Source organism: Pongo pygmaeus, chromosome 11 (genome assembly GCF_028885625.2).
Source record: "Pongo pygmaeus isolate AG05252 chromosome 11, NHGRI_mPonPyg2-v2.0_pri, whole genome shotgun sequence".
In the NCBI taxonomy this organism is placed as follows: domain Eukaryota; kingdom Metazoa; phylum Chordata; class Mammalia; order Primates; family Hominidae; genus Pongo; species Pongo pygmaeus.
This window is the reverse complement of record NC_072384.2, coordinates 118,265,860-118,284,868: the sequence shown is the minus strand read 5'-3', so window position 1 is coordinate 118,284,868 and position 19,009 is coordinate 118,265,860. Positions and strand designations below refer to the sequence as shown.

At 51.3% G+C, this 19,009-nt stretch overlaps 1 protein-coding gene across 15 annotated transcripts in view; it reads left to right on the top strand.

The window, feature by feature from the left end:
* The window catches only part of TNS1 (tensin 1), a 211,352-nt gene extending 195,707 nt beyond the window's left edge, over positions 1 to 15,645 (top strand). For 11 of the 15 annotated variants that reach the window (XM_063647941.1, XM_063647938.1, XM_063647935.1 and 8 more), the window contains 9 exons: positions 130 to 216; positions 1,316 to 1,447; positions 1,825 to 1,917; positions 2,686 to 2,763; positions 4,793 to 4,864; positions 5,120 to 5,288; positions 6,200 to 6,268; positions 6,730 to 6,762; positions 10,818 to 15,645. In XM_063647941.1, coding sequence (XP_063504011.1) covers positions 130 to 216; positions 1,316 to 1,447; positions 1,825 to 1,917; positions 2,686 to 2,763; positions 4,793 to 4,864; positions 5,120 to 5,288; positions 6,200 to 6,268; positions 6,730 to 6,762; positions 10,818 to 10,962 — 878 coding nt within the window. In that variant the 3' untranslated portion in view covers positions 10,963 to 15,645. The remainder of the gene's footprint in view (positions 1 to 129; positions 217 to 1,315; positions 1,448 to 1,824; positions 1,918 to 2,685; positions 2,764 to 4,792; positions 4,865 to 5,119; positions 5,289 to 6,199; positions 6,269 to 6,729; positions 6,763 to 10,817) is intronic. The other 4 variants (XM_063647939.1, XM_063647937.1, XM_063647934.1 and 1 more) reach the window with 1 other exon arrangement.
* The last annotated feature ends 3,364 nt before the right edge of the window (positions 15,646 to 19,009 follow it).

Genomic DNA, 19,009 nt, shown 5'->3' with positions numbered 1-19,009 from the left:
TTTGTCTACATCTGCAAAGACCCTATTTCCAAATAAGGTCAAATTCACAAGCACTGGGGGTCAGGACTTTGATGTATGTTTTGAGCGAACACAGTTTAACCCATAACACTTTCTTCCCTTCTGCTTTAGACAACAGCCCGGAGACGCGGGCTAAAGTGAAGTTTGTCCAGGACACTTCTAAGTATTGGTACAAGCCTGAGATTTCCAGGGAGCAGGGTGAGTGCTGGGCTCTGTGGTCCATCAGAGGCCACAGCTGGCTGAGGCCTGCTGTGTCTTCCCTGGGCAAGGAACAGAGGCAAATTCAGTCCTCTTTGTAGTATGGGGTCATCGCAGAGGGGGCTGGGATTGAAGTTGGACAGTAGGAAGCACTTCCCGCAGTGAAGTGTGGGAACACAGAAGCAGTGGTTGTAGACATCTCTTGGAAGGGTTCCTAAAAACAGCAAAGCCTTGGTTTTCCTGGGCAAAGTAAAAGGTCTGCCAAGATAATATGAAACCTTAGCTCTCTGTCTGCCTGATGTGGGAGGTTTTTGCATTTTACCGGGAGAGAGAACAAAGTTGACAATATGGGAATGATTCTCAGGGGAAGCCTGTCTGCGTGTGGGACAGGGGTCAGCAACGGCAGCCCATGGGTCAAATCTGGATGCTGCCTACTTTTGTAAATGAAGTTTTATTGGGGCGCACCCACACCTGCTGGCTTGCATCCTCTCTGTGCTGCTGTCCTGCTGCAGTGGCAGAGTGGAGTAGTTGTAGCAGAGGCTGCATGGCCTGCAAAGCCTGAAATATTTACTCTCTGGCCATTTACAGAGTAAGTTTGCCAGCCAGGTGTGGTGGCACACACCTATAATCCTAGCACTTCAGGAGGCCAAGGCAGGGGGATCACTTGGGGCCAGGAGTTCAAGACCAGCCAGGGCAACATAGTGAGATCCTGAATCTACAAAAAACAAAAAGAAAATGAGCCAGGCAAAATGGCACACACTGAATAGTGGCCTGTGGCCCCAGCTACTGGAGAGGCTGAGGTGGGAGGATCACTCGAGCCCAGGAGGTCGAGGCTGCAGTGAGCCATGATTGTGCCACTGCATGCCAGCCTGAGTGACAGAGTGAGGCCCGGTCTCACAAAAACAAACATAAAAACCCAACAGAATAAGTTTGCCAACCTGAGTACAGGAAGACCCTTAGGAGTAGTTAAATTTTAACTTTAAAGAAAATTTGTCTCACCTAAGAAAGAACGAAGGTCGGTAGGCTCAATGAGACTTAAGTAAAACTAGCGCCACCAAAGTCTTGCTTCCTCCTCTCTCCTTGTCCCTTCCCCATGCAGCCATCGCGCTCCTCAAGGACCAGGAGCCAGGGGCCTTCATCATCCGCGACAGTCACTCCTTCCGAGGCGCCTACGGGCTGGCCATGAAGGTGTCTTCGCCACCTCCAACCATCATGCAGCAGAATAAAAAAGGTAACCTCATCTCCCAGAATGGGGCTCAGGACCAGGTGAGCTTTACAGTCGCTAAACCTGGAGGTGCTGGAGGGACCCAGGGTGTTGGGCAGGACCTTAACTCCCATCAGGCTCTTCGGAAGAGGGTGTCTTGGGCTTGGTGATGGTTGGGGTCAGAGATGGGGAAAGCAGGACGATTGGGTGACTGCCGTGTGTTTCCTGAGGGTTGGGAGAGCAGCAGTGGGCTCTGCAGTCCATGGGGCTCCAGCCACATTCTCTCTTCAGTCGTTTCTCCCATCTTGGCCCCGCACACTGCAGAAGTTTTGAAGCAGTCTTGGGAGGTGGTGGGAGGAAGCCATGGGAAGGGACTGAGCCTCATTTCTTTCTCTTTGTCCCAGGAGACATGACCCATGAGCTGGTCCGGCATTTTCTGATAGAGACCGGCCCCAGAGGAGTCAAGCTCAAGGGCTGCCCCAATGAGCCAAACTTCGGTGAGCTGCCCTCCTGCCCCCGTCTCTACAGGCTGGTCTGAGTCTTGGCTCTGTCCTGGGTTCCTCTAGGGGCCTGACCCCAAGTTCTTTCTGACAGGCTCTGCCAGTCACCCTTGTCATAAATTCAGCAGAGGAAATGAATGGAGGCTTCTCTCCCTCTGCAGTGTGGCTCCTAACTCTGCCAAACTGCATTCTGTATTTGTCCTACCCAACTGGGACTTGTTATCATTATAACTGGAGTAACAATGGTAAAATCAGCTGCCTTAATTGACCACCTACCATGTGAATGTCACTGTCTCAGCACCTTCTATCACATCTGGCCTCACAACCATCCTGTTTGGTGGGGTCATCCTCCCTAATAGGGAGGAATTAACACATGAAAAAACAAGAGTCATCAAAGTTACATTTACCTGAGAACCAACAGGTGAGAAGTGACTGAGCTGGGATTGGATCCCACAATTCTCTGATCCTTCTGCCCTATTCTCAGAGGAGCCCCAGTAACTGGGGCGTGTTAGGAGCGATGTTAGGAGAAACTTTCTGCAAAGGAAAGTTGTTAGGTAACTTTATGACTGCTAGAGTGAACTTTGGGAATCTTCTCTGTTGGATCTTGTTAAACAAGAGTGTGTGAATTTTCAGCTTTGTTGGTGGGTTGAGGTAGAGGTAATAAAGAGGTGGAAGATTGTGTATATCAGCGTGAGGGTGGAGGTGGAGGTTTCCCCTCTGGCTTCCAGTATTGCTGCCCATGACATGCCGTCTGCCTCCCTGCAGGATCACTGTCTGCCCTGGTCTACCAGCACTCCATCATCCCATTGGCCCTGCCTTGCAAGCTGGTCATTCCAAACCGAGGTAGGAACGTGAGACTCCTGGCTCACCACCCACACCCTTGAGCTGGCCCCCGTCATGTCTTGATCTTGCCAGCCACTCTGGACATGGGCCAGGGCTGGAGGACACACGTCATTTTGCCAGTCTGGAGAAACTCAAAACTACTCTCCTTTTCTTCCTATTAAAAAAGAAGAAAAAATTTATGAAAAAGCTTGACTCCAGGAACATACATAAATGGACTTGCCAGATTGTTCAGGAAAACCCTCCATATGTAGAAATTCATATGGAATCCTCAGACCACGTCATCCCAGGGATGACAGGAGACAGAAGTAGGGGACAGGAGACATGTCCTGGAGGATGAGATGGGCATCTGGGGAAGAGAGCGGGGAGGCAGACTGAGGTGTTGGGGGGTTGGTCTGGATGGAGAGGAGACAGCAGCCTCAGGAAAGTGAAGGTGGTGCCTAAATGTCACCAGACTTTCTAATCTGTGTGCTGGGAGGGTGTTCCCTGACTTAGGGAAGAGCAAGTCCTGTTTTGATTGTGGGAAGTTGGAATGGACTCCGAGAGCATGAGGACATGCAGGATGAGAATTTGAGTGAGATGGCAGGGCTGGGGAAGGAGTGTTTAGCTTCTCTCACGGAGGCACATCAGCCCTGGAGCATGGCAGGTGGGCACCTAGAACTCCTCCCAGCATAGGCCTCTACTGCCCAGCCCTCAGCAACACAGGGCCCGCCTGAGGGTCATTGGCCTCACCCCCAGTGCAAGGTCTCAGAACGGGCTGGGCTGCCTTCTCCCCACTCTCTCTGTTCAACAATAGGACCTTCAGAAGCGCTCCTAGGCTGTGGCCCTAGGATTTTTTTCTAGTCTTTCTTGGAGCTCCTGGGGCTGTGCCCACATATAACACCGCCAGTATTTTTGGACAATTTCTATTTATCCAATTCAGTTCATTGAATTATTAATGGGAATGGACCAATATTATTAGCTTGTAAGTTCAAATACAACTTAAATAGCACTATTAACCAATGACACAATTCAGACACGAATTGAATTATATTCCTATGGAATTTACCATAATAGTTCAGCAATTAAAAAACTGTTTAATATTTAGATTGTATAAACCTGTTGTTTTCAAAGTATGGGCCTAGACCGGCAGTGTCAGCATATCCCGGGGACTTGTTAAAAAATGCAAATATTGGCTGGGCATGGTGGTTCATGCCTATAATTTCAGAATTTTGGGAGGCTGAGGTGGAAGGATTGCTCGAAGTGAGGTGTTCAAGACCAGCCTGAACAAGATCAGAAGACCCCGTTTTTACAAAAGAGTAAAAAAATTAGCCAGGCATGGTGGCTCATGCCTGTAGTCCTAGCTACTCTGGAGGCTAATGTGGGATAATCTGCTAGAGCCTGGGAGTTTGAGGCTGCAGTGAGCTGTGATCGCGCCACTGCACTCCAGCCTGGGTGACAGAGCAGGATTCTGTTTCAAAAAAAAAAAAAAAAATTACGTACCATGTACAATGTGATGTTTTGATAAATGCATAGATTTGTGGGTTAAATCAAGCTAATATGTCCATCACTCAATTCTTATTAATATTGAAATTAGAGTTATGCTGGATCAATGGTTTAATGAATTAGGGGAATTAGGGGATTTATTGACCTACACAAAGATATATCAATGCAAAACAATGACAGCAATGCCAATTGTCACTTGAAGGCTTGCTTTATGTTAAGCACTGGCTAAGCTGTACATGGAGTCGCTCAAAAACCCAGTGACATGGGTACCATGATCATCGTCTTTCTTTTATAGATACTTAGTAAGTGCTGGGGTGAGGGTTTGAGCCCAGTTCTGCTGGACTCCAGAGCTCACAACCAGTGTACTGGCTGCTTAGAGCAATCATCAGACGTTCAGACTGAGCCTAACTCAGGGCTGACTGCCAGGGTCTGGTATGAAAAGCAGCGTCCCTTCTCCCAAAGAGTTGCAGAGCTCACCTTCAGCTCAGCCAAACTTGTGCTTCTTTCCAGCTCTAGGGTTTTAATTCCTACTGAATTTTTGTCTTAGACCCCACAGATGAATCAAAAGATAGCTCCGGCCCTGCCAACTCAACTGCAGACCTGCTGAAGCAAGGGGCAGGTGAGTGGTCACCTGAAACTGTACCCATGCCCAGGCCTCTCTTTCTGCCTTCCTGCCTGACCCCTCCTGCAGGTGCAGGCTGGAGGTCTCTCCAGGCCCAAATGTCTCCGGGAGGATCACATTTCTATGTGCAGATGCCTTGGCTCAAGGCTAGCCTGAAATTTGCCTGCTACCTTCTCCCTGAAGAATGGATCTGGGTTAATGTCCTCACCCACCCCAGCTCCCATGACTCCCTCTTGGGTTGGTTTCTTCCAGCCTGCAATGTGCTCTTCGTCAACTCTGTGGACATGGAGTCACTCACTGGGCCACAGGCCATCTCTAAAGCCACATCTGAGACATTGGCTGCAGACCCCACGCCAGCTGCCACCATCGTTCACTTCAAAGTCTCTGCCCAGGGAATCACTCTGACTGACAACCAGAGAAAGTAAGACTCCCCTGCCTGCTCCTGGGTGGGGTTCTCCTTCCTGTGACTCATCTGTTCATCCGTGTACCCACACATTTACCAATTGATTGATTCCTTGCACCCAACTGCTCATCTACCTTCTCATCCATCTATCTTGCATCTACCTCCCATCAACCCGGCTACTTAGCCATCCATCCATGCATCCATGCACCCATCCATGCAGCCATCCATGCACCCATCCATGCACCCATCCATGCATCCATCCATGCACCCATCCATCCATCCATCCATGCATCTATCCATCCATCCATCCATGCATCCATGCACCCATCCATGCAGCCATCCATCCATCCATCCATGCATCTATCCATCCATCCATCCATCCATCCATCCATCCATCCATCCATCCATGCATCCATCCATCTATCCATCCCTGCATTTATTCATCCCTCATCTATCCCTGACCACCTATTTTTCCCTTCATCAATCTATATCTCCATTCATCTATCCATCCACCCATTCATCCATCCTTCTATGAGAATTTGCCAGCATTGGGTATACGGCTGTAAATACAACTGATAAAAAGGACCTGCTTTCTAGGAGCAGAGCCCATCCACTTGGACTCTCTCCTAACAGTGTCCCTGGCCTTTTTGCTTCTTCTTCCAGCCCCTCCCCACATTTCCTATTCCTCAGTGCCAGTTTCTTCCTTCCCCAGCCCCTAGCATTTGGGATGATTCTGTGGCACATCTGTCTCTGTACATTGCTTAGGTCGCCAGTGTCAGCAGCTCAGGCCATCTTGCTCATAAGAGGGAGGTTGTGTGGACCTGCAATAGCCACAGATGGTGGAAAGGTGGCCTGACCTGCTGGTGGAAGGAGGGGAAAAGCAGCCCCTTCAGCACTCATTCTCTGTTTATCTGATGTCTGTGCTGCAGGCTCTTTTTCAGACGCCACTACCCCCTCAACACTGTCACCTTCTGTGACCTGGATCCACAGGAAAGAAAGTAAGTCTCTTGTACACAGCTTCCCTCCCACACAGCTCTCTAACACTGACGTCTGTGTGGGTGCACGCATGTGCATGTGTGTGTGTGTGTGCATGTGTGTACATTCTCCGTTCAGCTGGAAGGTCTGCCCATGTGTGAGTAATCGTGTGGGGCATCTTTTGAGTCTTTCCCACTATAGATATGGAGACCCTCCCAGGGACTCAGTGCCCACTGCTACCCCCTCTGCCATGCCCTGATCCTGAATCTGCCTTTCCTCTCCACGATGGGGAGAGCCCCTCAGGAGGCAGCCTGCAGTGTTCTCTCCACCTTGAATACATCTCTGTGTGATCTTGGGCAGCTCCTGTCCCCTGGGAATGGGGGTGGGGGTTCCCTGCCTTCCTGCAGAGGGTCTGGGCATGGGTGGGGCTGGGCTCTAGGGAGAAAGTATGGTGATTTACCCTGAGCCCACTTTCTCTCCACAGGTGGATGAAAACAGAGGGTGGTGCCCCTGCTAAGTAAGTGTGACTTCTTACCCCCGCCCAGCAGGCTGGCCTTTGTACTTCACAGGGAGGGAAGCACGCGGCACATTTAGAAACCAGGGCTGGGGGTAGGGAAAGAGCAGCAAAAACCTTTGTGCCAAGGTCACTCAGCTTCCGAGTGAAGCTTGACCAGGCTTCCAGGCCTTTTGCCGTGTCCTGCCTTGAGGCCAGAGGCCCAGCATCTGGTCCAGCTGCCTTCACTCTCCCAGAGTCAGAAGCAGCAGGGATGGCAGGAAGTGGACAGAAAACAGAGTCTTATTAGAAGCAAAGGAAATGGGGCAGAGGTTGCTTACATGATCTTTTCTGCCCCAATTCTGGCTGCCTTTATTCCTGTTCTTGCTTTTTTGGTGGGCTTTCCTGTGAGTCTTGTGGCAGAGCAAAACAGCATTATCAGAATGTGGGAGCCCAGAAGGTCTGAATTCTGGGGATGGCCCTGGGACTTTGGGTGGATTCCTCCATCCAGCAGACATGTCCTAGGGGCCTCCAAGGAACTCAGATCCTGCCTGGGTCTCTGACCCTGCCCTCAGGAGGCCCACTGGCACAGCAGATAAGACAGATGTCTAAATAGCACTAAGATGCTTCTGTGATTTTCAAACTGTGTTCCAAGGATCCTAGCATCCTTGGATTGCACCTGGTGTTAAGAAGGGAGGGAAAACTCTGCTGCTCCTTGCTGTTGTCTATCAGCAGGAACTAGGGTTTTTTCACAATCACAAAACCAAAACAAAATATAGGCATAACCTGGGGTCTGAAGCTGACATGAGACTATCACTATGATCTGTCTTCTACTTTTCACTTTGTCAGGATTATTCCAACAGCCCTATTATCCTCACTGATTGACTTTATAATAGGTAAATGTCATGCTTTTGGATTGCTGTTTATAGCTGTAAAATACTGCTTTCACCTTTCTATATGCAGACTTCATACAAGGTTGCTTTAGAAAAACAAAACGTTCACCGTTAAAAAAATGACAGTTGCAAGGGAGGGAGAGGCAGCAAGAGAGTTCAGCTTACGTCTGGGGAGGTCATGCAGGAGAACACATCAGCACCTCAGAGAGGTGGAAAGAGCAGATATTTAAGGATGGGTCTTCAAAGACAGGTTCAATTTGGACAGGTCAAAATGAGAATGGGAGTAGGAGGGACCATTTCAGGGGAGGGGCCTCATGGCCACCAGCCTGCAGGCTCCCCAAGGGAAGGGCCATGTCTGGCACATGGGGAGGTGGTATATATTTGTCGAGTGAAGAAGTGAGAGAATGGAGGCTGGAAGAGCAGAGGCAGGAGGAGGCTAGTGAGAATGCCTCAGTCCGAATGAATGGACTGACTAGTCTATCACATGGTCAGTGATGGTGGCTTAGGAGAGGCCGTGTGGGATGGTGGGGTTCAGCCTTGTCCAGGCTTCCTAGGGTCATCAGTGCTTTGAGTTGCTGCATCCCCCGTGTCTCTGCTGGCCATGGCAGCAGGCTGGAACTTCATGTTTGAAGGTGGTTGTGCTCACTCAGCACAGGGCCCTGCGAGGGGAGAAGGTCAGGGACAGAAGGGAACTGGGCCCCCAAGCCTGGAAATCCCTCTTTTCCTCCTTCAGGAGCTGGTTTTGAGTTGAGCCTCCTACTGAAGAAGCTTTGATGGGTGGGGCAGAGGCCACAGCGAGAGGCCAAGAAGGGCAGTGGGCTAACAGGGAATCATGACAGGGACGAGGTGAGGCCAGCCAGGGAAATCATGTGCAAAATTCAAGGAGATGTTAGATCTTGGGATCCTGCAAGTGCTTCCTCCTGCTTTTGCGGGCTGAGGCTTCTTGCCTGGATCTATTCCTTGTGGCAGATGACAGGACTGGGCTATTGCGGGAGCCTGGGAGTCACAGCTGAAAGAAATATCAGGGGAGGGCAGGCTCGGTGCTCCAGTCAGGTGCAGTTGCCAGGTCTCCATCCTGGTAGACACCTGCAGCCAGGGCTGGCATGCTTCCTCCCTCTGCCAGGATCACCCCCACCCCTGCTCAGGGTCCGAACCAGCCGGGAAAGGGAGGTGCTGGGGGATGCCCTGTGGACCCCAGCTCCCCTACTACCTGGGCATTACCCCAGGCCTTTGGCCCTGTTGCTCTCGGCCCCTGAAACAAGGCTGGGGGAGCAGAGCTGTAGGAAATGCTGGATTGTGTGTGTGTGTGGTGTGTGTCTATGTTGTGCTTGTGTGCGTGTTGTGTGTGTGTGGTGTGTATAAGTTGTGTATGTGTGTGGTCTGTATATATATGTATGCATGGTTTGTGTGTGTGTGGTGTATTTGTGTGTGGTGGTGTGTGTGGTGTGTGTGTGTGTGTGGTGGTATGTGTGGTGTGTGCAGCAGTGTGTTTGTGGTGTATGCATGTGGTGATGTGTGTGATGGTGTGTATGTGTGTGGTGTGTGTAGTGTGTGTGTGTAGTGGTGTGTGTGATGGTGTGTATGTGTGTGATGGTGTGTGTGTGGTGTGTATGTGGTGGTGTGCGTGATGGTGTGTGTGTGGTGGTATGTGTGTGGTGTTTATGTATGTGGTGGTGTGTGTGGTGTGTATGTATGTGGTGGTGGTGTGTGTGGTGTGTATGTGTGTGGTGGTGGTGTGTGTGGTGTGTATGTGTGTGGTGGTGTGTGTGGTATGTATGTGTGTGGTGGTGTGTGTGTGTAGTGGTATGTGTGTGATGGTGTGTATGTGTGTGGTGGCATGTGTGTGGTGTGTGGGTGGTGTGTGTATGTATGTGTATGTGGTGGTGTATATATATGTGGTTGTGTGTGGTGGTATGTGGGTGGTGTGTATGTATGTGGTGGTGTGTGTGTGTGTGTGGTGTGTGTGTGGTGTGTGTGGTGGTATGTATGTGGTGGTGTGTATGTGTGTGTGGTGTGTGTGTGATGGTGTGTGTGTGGTGGTATGTGTGTGGTGGTGTGTGTGTGCTGTGTGTGTGGTGTGTGGGTGGTGGTGTGTGTGCACTGTGTGTGGGGTGTGTGTGGTGGTGTGTGTGGTGGCGTGTGTGGTGGTGTGTGTGTGGTGGTGTGTGTGGTGTGTGTATGGTGGTGTGTGTGGTGTGTGTGTGGTGTGTGTGTGGTGGTGTGTGTGGTGGTGTGTGTGTGGTGTGTGTGTGGTGGTGTGTGTGTGGTGTGTGGTGGTGTGTGTGGTGGTGTGTGTGGTGTGTGTGTGGTGTGTGGTGTGTGGTGTGTGTGTGGTGGTGTGTATGTGTGTGGTGCATGTGTGTGGTGGTTTGTACACACAGGCACACAGGGACCAGCAGAATCCCCCTTTGCTAACTTCAGCTGCCGTGGTCCTGCGATAGGGAGAGGGGTTTCCATCGGAATCTCCAGCTGTCCTCATTTCCCCATCTCGCTTTAATTAGCAACATGCTGGCTGGGAGGGGACCTGAGCTCACATTCTGTTCTCTGCCCTCATATTTTTAACTCTGTTTTGCAAAGAGAACACTGGGTCACTCCAGTCCTGTGGGTGGGGGTGGGGAACGGGTGTGGGGTCCACCTTCCCTTTTATTTTCTGGCTTCCAAGGTTCTTGAGCCCAGGAAGAATAAGTGTGTGTGTGTGTGGAGGGGTGTGAGCTACTTGACCTTTGTCTCCCTGACCTTGTGGTGTCTGAGGAGGCTGAGCCGTTTGCAGGCAGACAGCACTTTCCTGATTGGCATATGTGTTGTGTGTAAGAACAGTCAGTAGGAGTAGGGCTGGGATGGGTGGGGAGAGGCCTGTCTAGGAATGTTCCCATTTTATTTTGGTCTCCTCCCCACCCCTCACTATCCAGCCTTGTCAATCCTCTGCAGCTCCCCTCGCACCACTCCAAGGGGGATTTCTGCCCACCCTTAAACAAGGTGGGACACTGTCTCTAGGCCTTGGCTTGTGGTCAGGGGAGTGCACAGAGGATTCTCTTCTGCGCCTCTCCGAGTCCCTGATGCTGAGGCCTACTGGAGGGATGGGGAAGAGAGGTTGGCCTGAGACCAGCTTGCTCGCCTGGGCTGCTGTCCACCTCCTGGGGTTCCGCTTGCCCTCCCCTCATGCCCGTTGCCCTCTCCCACCTGCAGGCTCTTCGGCTTCGTGGCCCGGAAGCAGGGCAGTACCACGGACAACGCCTGCCACCTCTTTGCTGAGCTTGACCCCAACCAGCCGGCCTCTGCCATCGTCAACTTCATCTCCAAGGTCATGCTGAACGCCGGCCAAAAGAGATGAACCCTGCCCCTTGCCCAGGGCCAGTGCCATGGGGGAGGGGTGCGTGCGGAGGGGACCCATGAATCCTGACCACTCTTGAACCCAGAAGGAGGACTTTGGGCCAATTTCGGAGGAGAGAAGAAAGTGCAACGTGGGGAGAGGGAAGTGAACTGCAGAGGGCAGGGGGAAGAGAGAGAGAGAGAGAGAGAGAGAGAGAGAGAGAAAAAGATGGAGGAGAAGAACTTGGATTCCCCTGGGTAGATGGAAACTGCAAAAACCCAAAGCCTCCAAAACTAACCAGGTCCGCCTAACACCCCCTCCCTCCCCCAAGAAGATGGATGTCCTCAAAAGAGAAGGAACAAAGGAACAAACCTCCTTGGGAATCCACATTTTTGGGGGGAATGGAAAAGCTCTGTCTCCCTAACTCAACTGCTTTGCAAGGGGAAGTCAAGCTGGGAGAATCTTTTTCTGGCCACCTGTAGGGTAGATTGTCAAACCAAACAGAGCCACCGTGGGACATCAAGTGGCAGAACTTGTTCACTTGAAAGTATCTCAGACCCAAGGCACCTCAGGTCTCTTTGCCGTGCCTCCACTCTATTGTCGTGTGGGTGTGTGTCTGCACCCACATCCTCATAAATTGATCTAGATCTGCCTTTATCCACTCAAATTATAAACAGCTCGGCTTGTCCTTGTCCCATGTGTTTGTAGACACACATGCATACTGTCCAAAGGTTAGGGATGGCGGTGGCAGGGCAGCAGGGGAGGGGCAAACAACCAAGATATGGGTGACAGAGGCTCTCTCCTGGTGCCTGCACCTGCACTCTAGTGACCCTGGGTGCCGCCAGACCCTTCTCCTCTATAAAGACCCCAGCAGGAGTGGGAGGGTCTGCAATGGCATCACCCTGTCCTGCCTTGGCCAGAAGACTGGAGCTTTGGTTTGAGGAGGTAGAGATATGTGTATCCATAGGAAAAGATCTGTCAGAACAGGCAGCTGTTGAGCTCGGGGTGTCTTCCCCAAGGCATGTGGCTCAGCAGCAAGAAAGGCAAGTTGCTCCTGCTGGGGCCCTGGACTCTGCCTTAGCTCCCACATCTCAGCCCTGTTATTGGGTTTCATGCCCCAGGACCAGCCTTATCTCAGACCTGCTAACCTGCATGATGCCTTTTTGGGGGCTGGGGATTGAGCCTTCCTGCTCTGCCCAGCCCTGTTGTATTCTGCAGGGTCCTTGTGTTGGAATTCACCCTGGGGAACCTGCTTCCTGCTCAGTGAGGCTCAGGGGAGAAACCTGGAGTCCTTATCCTCCCCTCTGTAAGTGTTTTAGGGTCTGGCTTTTGCAGGCACCCTCTGACCTCAGCCGAGCTCCTGGGCCTGCTGCCTGTACACCACATCACCTACCTACAATGCCAAAGCCTCACTGTCACCCTTTCTGCCTTGGTTTCCCCAGCTGAGCCACGCTGCCCATGCTGCCCATGCAGCAGTCGGCAGAAGGCTTGCACTTGGGCCAAAGGGCCTAAGGTCCACTGGACAGTTGGGAAAACACCTGACCACCATTTAAGGACTCTAAGCCAGAATGGATAATTCACCAGGACTCCATTCTTAAGCCTATGGGAGTCCCCTAGAGAGAGGCATTGTACTGATATATAAATATTATATAATATATACATGAGACATACTGACAGAATCTGTAAGCTAATAAAATGTAAGAAAAGGTTAAAAAAAGAATAGGTAAATTGACAAGAAGTATTTATTGTTTTTCCATATTGCTTTATTGCCTTCCCTGGGGATAAACCAATTCCTATCCTTTTTTATATGTGTAAGTAAAGCCTGAAATGTAGGGGGCCTTTGTTCTTGGAGCAGCCAGGGTCTCCTTGCCCTGGCCTTGGCTTTCCCTAGACTGTGTGGGGCTCAGCGTTGGGAGGGGTTGCACATGTCCCACCCTTTGGCCCCCTTACTTTTCAGCAAGCCAGGGGCCCAGCAGTCAGCTCCCAGGATGTGTGGGGAGCTGTCCCTGCCTCTGCAGGCCTGAGTGAGTGTGTGAGCATGCGGGGACACGGGTGTGTATGGCACACATAGGTGTGTGTGTGCCTTTTGTATTTTTTCTCCTCCAAGGAGCTGTGTCAGTGTGGACGTTCTGTTTCAGGGAGTTGGAAAGAGGGTGTCTGCAGAAGGTGGAGAGCAGGGGCAGAGGCCCCACCGGCCACCCCCTGCTTCCCAGAGTGAAACCTTGTGCCTGGTGACCGAAGTCCCTCCAAAGTGCTCTTCCTTCTGAGTTATTCAAGCCAAATATCTGGGTTTCCCCCTCTCCTTATTCCTTAGCAAACCCCAATTATCTTCCAAGATAGGAGATATTTCCCATCCCCTTCCTTTGTAAATATCTCATCTTCCACTGGACAGCCCAGGATCCTATTCCTGGCATGGATGTTCTGTCCACACTTGCGGCTGGGCGGTGTATCAGACCCTTCAAGCAACCTGGCTGGGGCCCGGGACTGAGTCTGGGGTCAGCTTTCAGAGTCGCTTTCCCTTTCCTCACCACCCACCACAGCCTACCTTGCATGCATGGCCAGCCCCTCCACTCCAGCCTGAGCCGTGTGTGCCCCTGCGGGAGGACCCATTCATGCCAGAAAGCTGGTAACTCCCTCCCAGCATCCCTGCGGAAGGAGTCAGTTTCTGAGAGTGTGGCCTTTCAAGGCGAATGATGGGGAAGGGTTCCCCAGTCCCCACAGTGGCCCCACCTCTGGGCCCTGCACCAGAGCCCTCCTATGTCACGGGGGGCTGTGCACCCATGCACACACCTACGCACACACACCACTCCGCACTGCAGTATATTCTTGCCAAAGATTTCCTTTAAAAGAAAGCACTTTTACTAATTATTATTTTGTAAATGTTTATCTTCTTCTGTCTTCTCCCTCCCTGAATCTATTTTACTGTTGTTTATTGTTGAATCTGTGTGTCAGCCAGGAGAGCACTGTCTGGCCTTGAACACGGGCTGGGACGGGGAAGGGTCTGGGAGAAGATGGGCAAGAAACAGCCGGGGAGTCATGGACATCGCAGCGAAGCAGACCCCAGCAGGCTCAGTTCCGTGCTGCCGCCAGCTGTCCAGCTGGGTGTCTGGAGGGAAGAGGGCAGAGGAGGGTCATGTGCCTTCAGCTAGGGGAGGGGCCCAGTGAGCTCCACATAGCTCTTTCCCAAAGGGAGCAAGAGGGAAGGATTGGGCGAGAAAACAATGGAGAGGGGACCCGAGAAGGAAAACAGGGAGGAAGTGAGTGGTTTGATCAGCCTGCTATCACAGTGTTCTGGCTCTCTTATTTAGCCAGGCACTTGAAGGACAGATACATCACATCCTAAGTTTGGGAAATGCCTTTGACCCATCTCATCTGAGCCCCTCCTCCAGTAGCTCTGAAAGCTGTGGACACCAATGGCCAGGATTCCTTCTCCCCTGGTTTTTGAGGATCCCTGGGTCTTCTGAGACTGGCCAGGAGAGGGATGGTGGGGCCAGTGGTTGTGTGAGAGCAGGAGGGGCAGCCCTCCTGGACAAGTGTGATCCCCCTATAAAGGGCTCTCAGGAGGTTGGTGAGTAGGAGATTCTGCCTTGTTCTGATGAGCCTGTGCAGCGGCTCTAGGGGAACATGCTGTCCAGGGGACACAGAAGGGTGGTGAGTGTGATCAAATCTAGTCTCACTTCCACTTTTTAGTCTCACTCCCACTTTTATCCATCACCCCTGCCTCCTGGATCTTCTCCCACTTTTTTTCCAGCTTTAGGAGCTGGGGAGATCATGTGAGTCAAGGGAGACACCCAATCCTGCCCCCACACTCGGGGTCCTCCAAGAGGTTGGGGGGCAGAGTCCCAGAGCAGCCCTTTACCCCAGGTGCAGGCCCTGGAATCCTGAGACTCGCGTTTCCTTGGCCAGTGGTAACACAGGACGTGTGTGCGCACGTGCAAGTGTGGATGTATGTGTGTGCGTGTGTTTTGCTCATCTCTTTAGGGAACTTGGGAGTATGGGTTGGAGGTGCTGGGCAATGGAACTTCAAATTCAATGTCGCCCAGCAGTGAGGGGAGTCGGGAGGTGAGGCCTGTAGGGCAACCAATTGGTGGAGTCTCAGCGATAGCCCAGGTGAGAAGTGGGCCACCCAGAGGCGCAGGGTGGGGGCCTCGGGCAGATCTGTCCCTCTTGGCCCCTCTGTCCTCAAATGTCCAAAATGTTGGAGGACCTCTGTTCATATCCCACGCCTGGGCTCTTGCCAGCAGTGGAGTTACTGTAGAGAGATGTCCCAAGCTTGTTTTCCAATCAGTGTTAAGCTGTTTGAAACTCTCCTGTGTCTGTGTTTTGTTTGTGTGTGTGTGAGAGCACATCAGTGTGTGCAGGCTGTGTTTCCCCATTTCTCTCCTCCCTTCAGACCCGTCATTGAGAACAAATGTAAGAAATCCCTTCCCACCACCCTCCCTGCCTCCCAGGCTCTCTGCGCGAGAAACAAGATCACCCAGCATCCTCCCCCACCCCAGCTGTGTATTTATATAGATGGAAATATACTTTATATTTTGTATCATCGTGCCTATAGCCGCTGCCACCGTGTATAAATCCTGGTGTATGCTCCTTATCCTGGACATGAATGTATTGTACACTGACGCATCCCCACTCCTGTACAGCTGCTTTGTTTCTTTGCAATGCATTGTATGGCTTTATAAATGATAAAGTTAAAGAAAACTCTGTGCCGTTATCTATCTGTGTTGTTTGGACAGGGGTCTGCCATGTCTCTGGTGGGCAAAAAGGGGCCTCTCCAGAGATCCAGGTGGGCTTCAGCGATGCCTCTGGTGGACAGCTCAAATCCTCCCAGCAGCTTCCCCACCATCCCATTGTGGTTCTGGTTCCATGTGTTTATTCATTTGGACTCTTTCAGCTGCAAGAGAAACTCAACTCAAACTTGTTTAAGAAAAAGATAAGTTTCTTGGCCCGAGTGACTGAGAAGTCCAGGCCTAGCTGCATTTAAGGGCTCAAATGGTAGAATCAGGAATTCATCCCCATCACTTGGTTCTGAGTTGGCTTAACTTTCAGGTAAGCTGTGTCTGAGTGGCAGTGCCCCCAGATGCTCTGGGCTTCCATCCCACCAGCTCGGTAGCCCTAGGAGACGGGGGCTCTTTTCTCCCAATGTTCTCAGCAAGAAACTGGGACACACGCTCATTGGCTCTGATCTGGATCCTGCCTGGCTCATATGATTAACTCAAAACCAATCACTCTATCTGGATCTGGGTCACGCAACTGCCTCCGGAGCCTTCTGAAACTACGGGGACTGAGAATGGGGAAGTGGTTGATCCCGGAAGGGGTGAGATCTGTCAGAGAGAGGGGGAACATGGGTTGTCAGGCAACATCTATTGGGGCCTGTGCCCATCAAGTGGCAAATGTGTGGTTCACTCGTGCACTACGCCCAGGGCTCCTGGGTGAATTCTTTGGAATTCAGAAAGTTTGGGGGTGGGACCTATTGAGACATGCCTAGCACACCACAGGGGTCTCTGGGAGATCCAAAATACTCAATGACATGTTGCTAGCTCTCCACTGAGCTCACCATGTGGCTGGAGGGAGGCTCGGATCAGCTTATTTGAGCAGGTTTGTGCTGAGCCCCCTCAGTGACCCTCACGGTCCTCGTGTGGGCGGCCTTCTCAAGCTTTTGGGTCTTGGGATTCCTTTACATTCTTAAAATTATTCAGGACCCCAAAGGGCTTTTGTTTAGAAGGATTATATCTTTTGATCTTTTACCATAGTATACATTAAAACTGAGAGCATTAAAAATACTTAATTCACTTCCATAGCAATAAATTCATCACATGTTAATATAGACAGCATTTTTGTGAGAAATAATGTTTTCTAAAACAAAAAGCACTGGGTGAGAAGGGTGACTTTGCTTTGCATTATTATTATTATCATTTTCGAGACAGGGTCTTGCTCTGTTGCCCAGGCTAGAGTGTAGTGACACAATCATAGCTCGCTATGACTAGCCTCCACCTCCTGGGTTCAAGTGATCCTCCCATCTCAGCCCCCAAGGAGCTGGGACCACAAGTGTGTGCCACCACACCTGGCTAATTTTTTAATTTTTTTTTTTGTACAAAAGAGGTTTCACTATGCTGCTGAGGCTGGTCTCAAGGTCTCAATCTCCCGGGCTCAAGCAATCCTCTCTCGTGGGCCTCCCAAAGTGCTGGGATAACAGGCGTGAGCCACCACATGCTTTGCATTTTTTAAAGGCCTGTTCATGTCTGGCTTACCAGGAGACAGCCGGATTCTTATATAAACTTCTGCATACAATTTGTTGTGATATCACCCATCATGGGCCTCTGGAAAACACTGTATACTTGTGGGAAAATAAGCAAAAAAGTCAAATAATGGCTTAATAGCATTATGAAAATGGTTTTGACCTCAACACTCCTGAAAGGGTCTCAGGGACCCCTGGGGTCCCCGGATCATACTTTGAAATCTGTTGCTATGAGGGATACAAGACACAGGAAACTCAGACCCTGTCCAAGGTGGAGACTGAACATGTCTTGCACCCTACTATCTGTTAGGTATCGTCATGCTGAGTCATCCCAACAAACCCGTGAGGTAGGCGCTGTTATACACAGGGACAAATAAGGAAACCGAGGCTCTGACAGGTCACACTGTTTCTAACTGGCAGAGCTGGTACTCAGCATCACCACCACTGGTGAAGGCTGGCACTCAGCCAACACCTGCTACATGCCAGAGCCTGTGCTAAGCACTTGGGTATCATTTCTCATGCACGTGCACCTGAGAGGTAAGGGCTATCCTTGTCCTCATTTCACAGATGAAGAAACTGGAGTTCAAAGAGGTGAAGACACTTGCTCAAAATCACAGAGTTGGGGTAAGTGGCCCAGCCAGGCTACGAACCCAGGTGAGCTGACTTCTCAGCCAGGCTCTTCCTAGCTCTTGCCTCTTTCTCTGGTCTCAGGGCTGGCTTCTGAGGGGAGAGACAGACTCTGATGAGCCATGGGCAAGTCGGAAGCCAAACTGATGTCACTGGTCAGATACGGAGTCACGGGCTAGACTGTAGGCTGGCCTCCCAGGGAGTGGACCAGGGCTCCTGGGTGTGTGATGGGGGAGGTCAGGAGGTCATCCCCTGACACCGCCCAGCTGCAGAGGGATGTAGGTACCTCAGGGGTGGGCCTGGTACAGGGGAGAAGTGTCTGATGAGAGAGATAAGCTATAGCCTGTGAGCCGAGCTGATGCAGCTGGCCTTTGAGGGGACTCAGCAGTGAGGTGGCTGTGCTCCTGGTGCCTCAAGGAGGAGGAAGTGGACAGGGCAGCAGTGGAGGGCTCTGGGTGAGGAACAGCAGCTCTCCTGACACACATTATCACACAGAATACCCAAAGGACCTTTGCATTTTCTTTCTTTCTTTTTTTTTCTTTTCTTTTCTTTTTTTCTTTTTTTGAGACAGAATCTCACTCCGTCACCCAGGAGGCTGGAGTGCAGTGGTGTGATCTCGGTTCACTGCAACATCTGCCTCCCGGGTTCAAGTGATTCTTTTGCCTCAGACTCCTGAGTAGCTGGTATTACAGGCACATGCCACCACTCTCAGCTAATTTTTGTATTTTTAGTAGAGATGGGGTTTCACCATGTTGGCCAGGCTGGTCTCGAACTCCTGACCTCAGGTGATCCGCCCATCTCAGCCTCCTAAATTCCTGGGATTACAGGTGTGAGCCACCGCTCCCAGTCACCTTTGCATTTTCTATGCAGTGTGGCCCCTGTACCATCGGCATCAGCATCGGCATCCCTTGGTGCTTACAGGAAAGACAGGACCTTTGGTCTCACCCCAGTCCTGCAGATCAGAATCTTCATGTTAGCCAGATCCCCAGGAAGTCTGCGTAAGTGCTGAAGTTCGAGCTGCTTGCTTGCGTATCTCATGCTGGGACTAGGCCAGGCTGACATGCTCAGCCCCGGGCTCTGCCTCAACACCACCTGAAACGTGAGGACCCAGTTTGGGTCTCCATGGGAGAGAAGCAGTCCTAGACCTCACCTTGGGGGCCTGCCTTATTGATGAGATTCTGGAATCTCTGCTGCCTGGGGCCA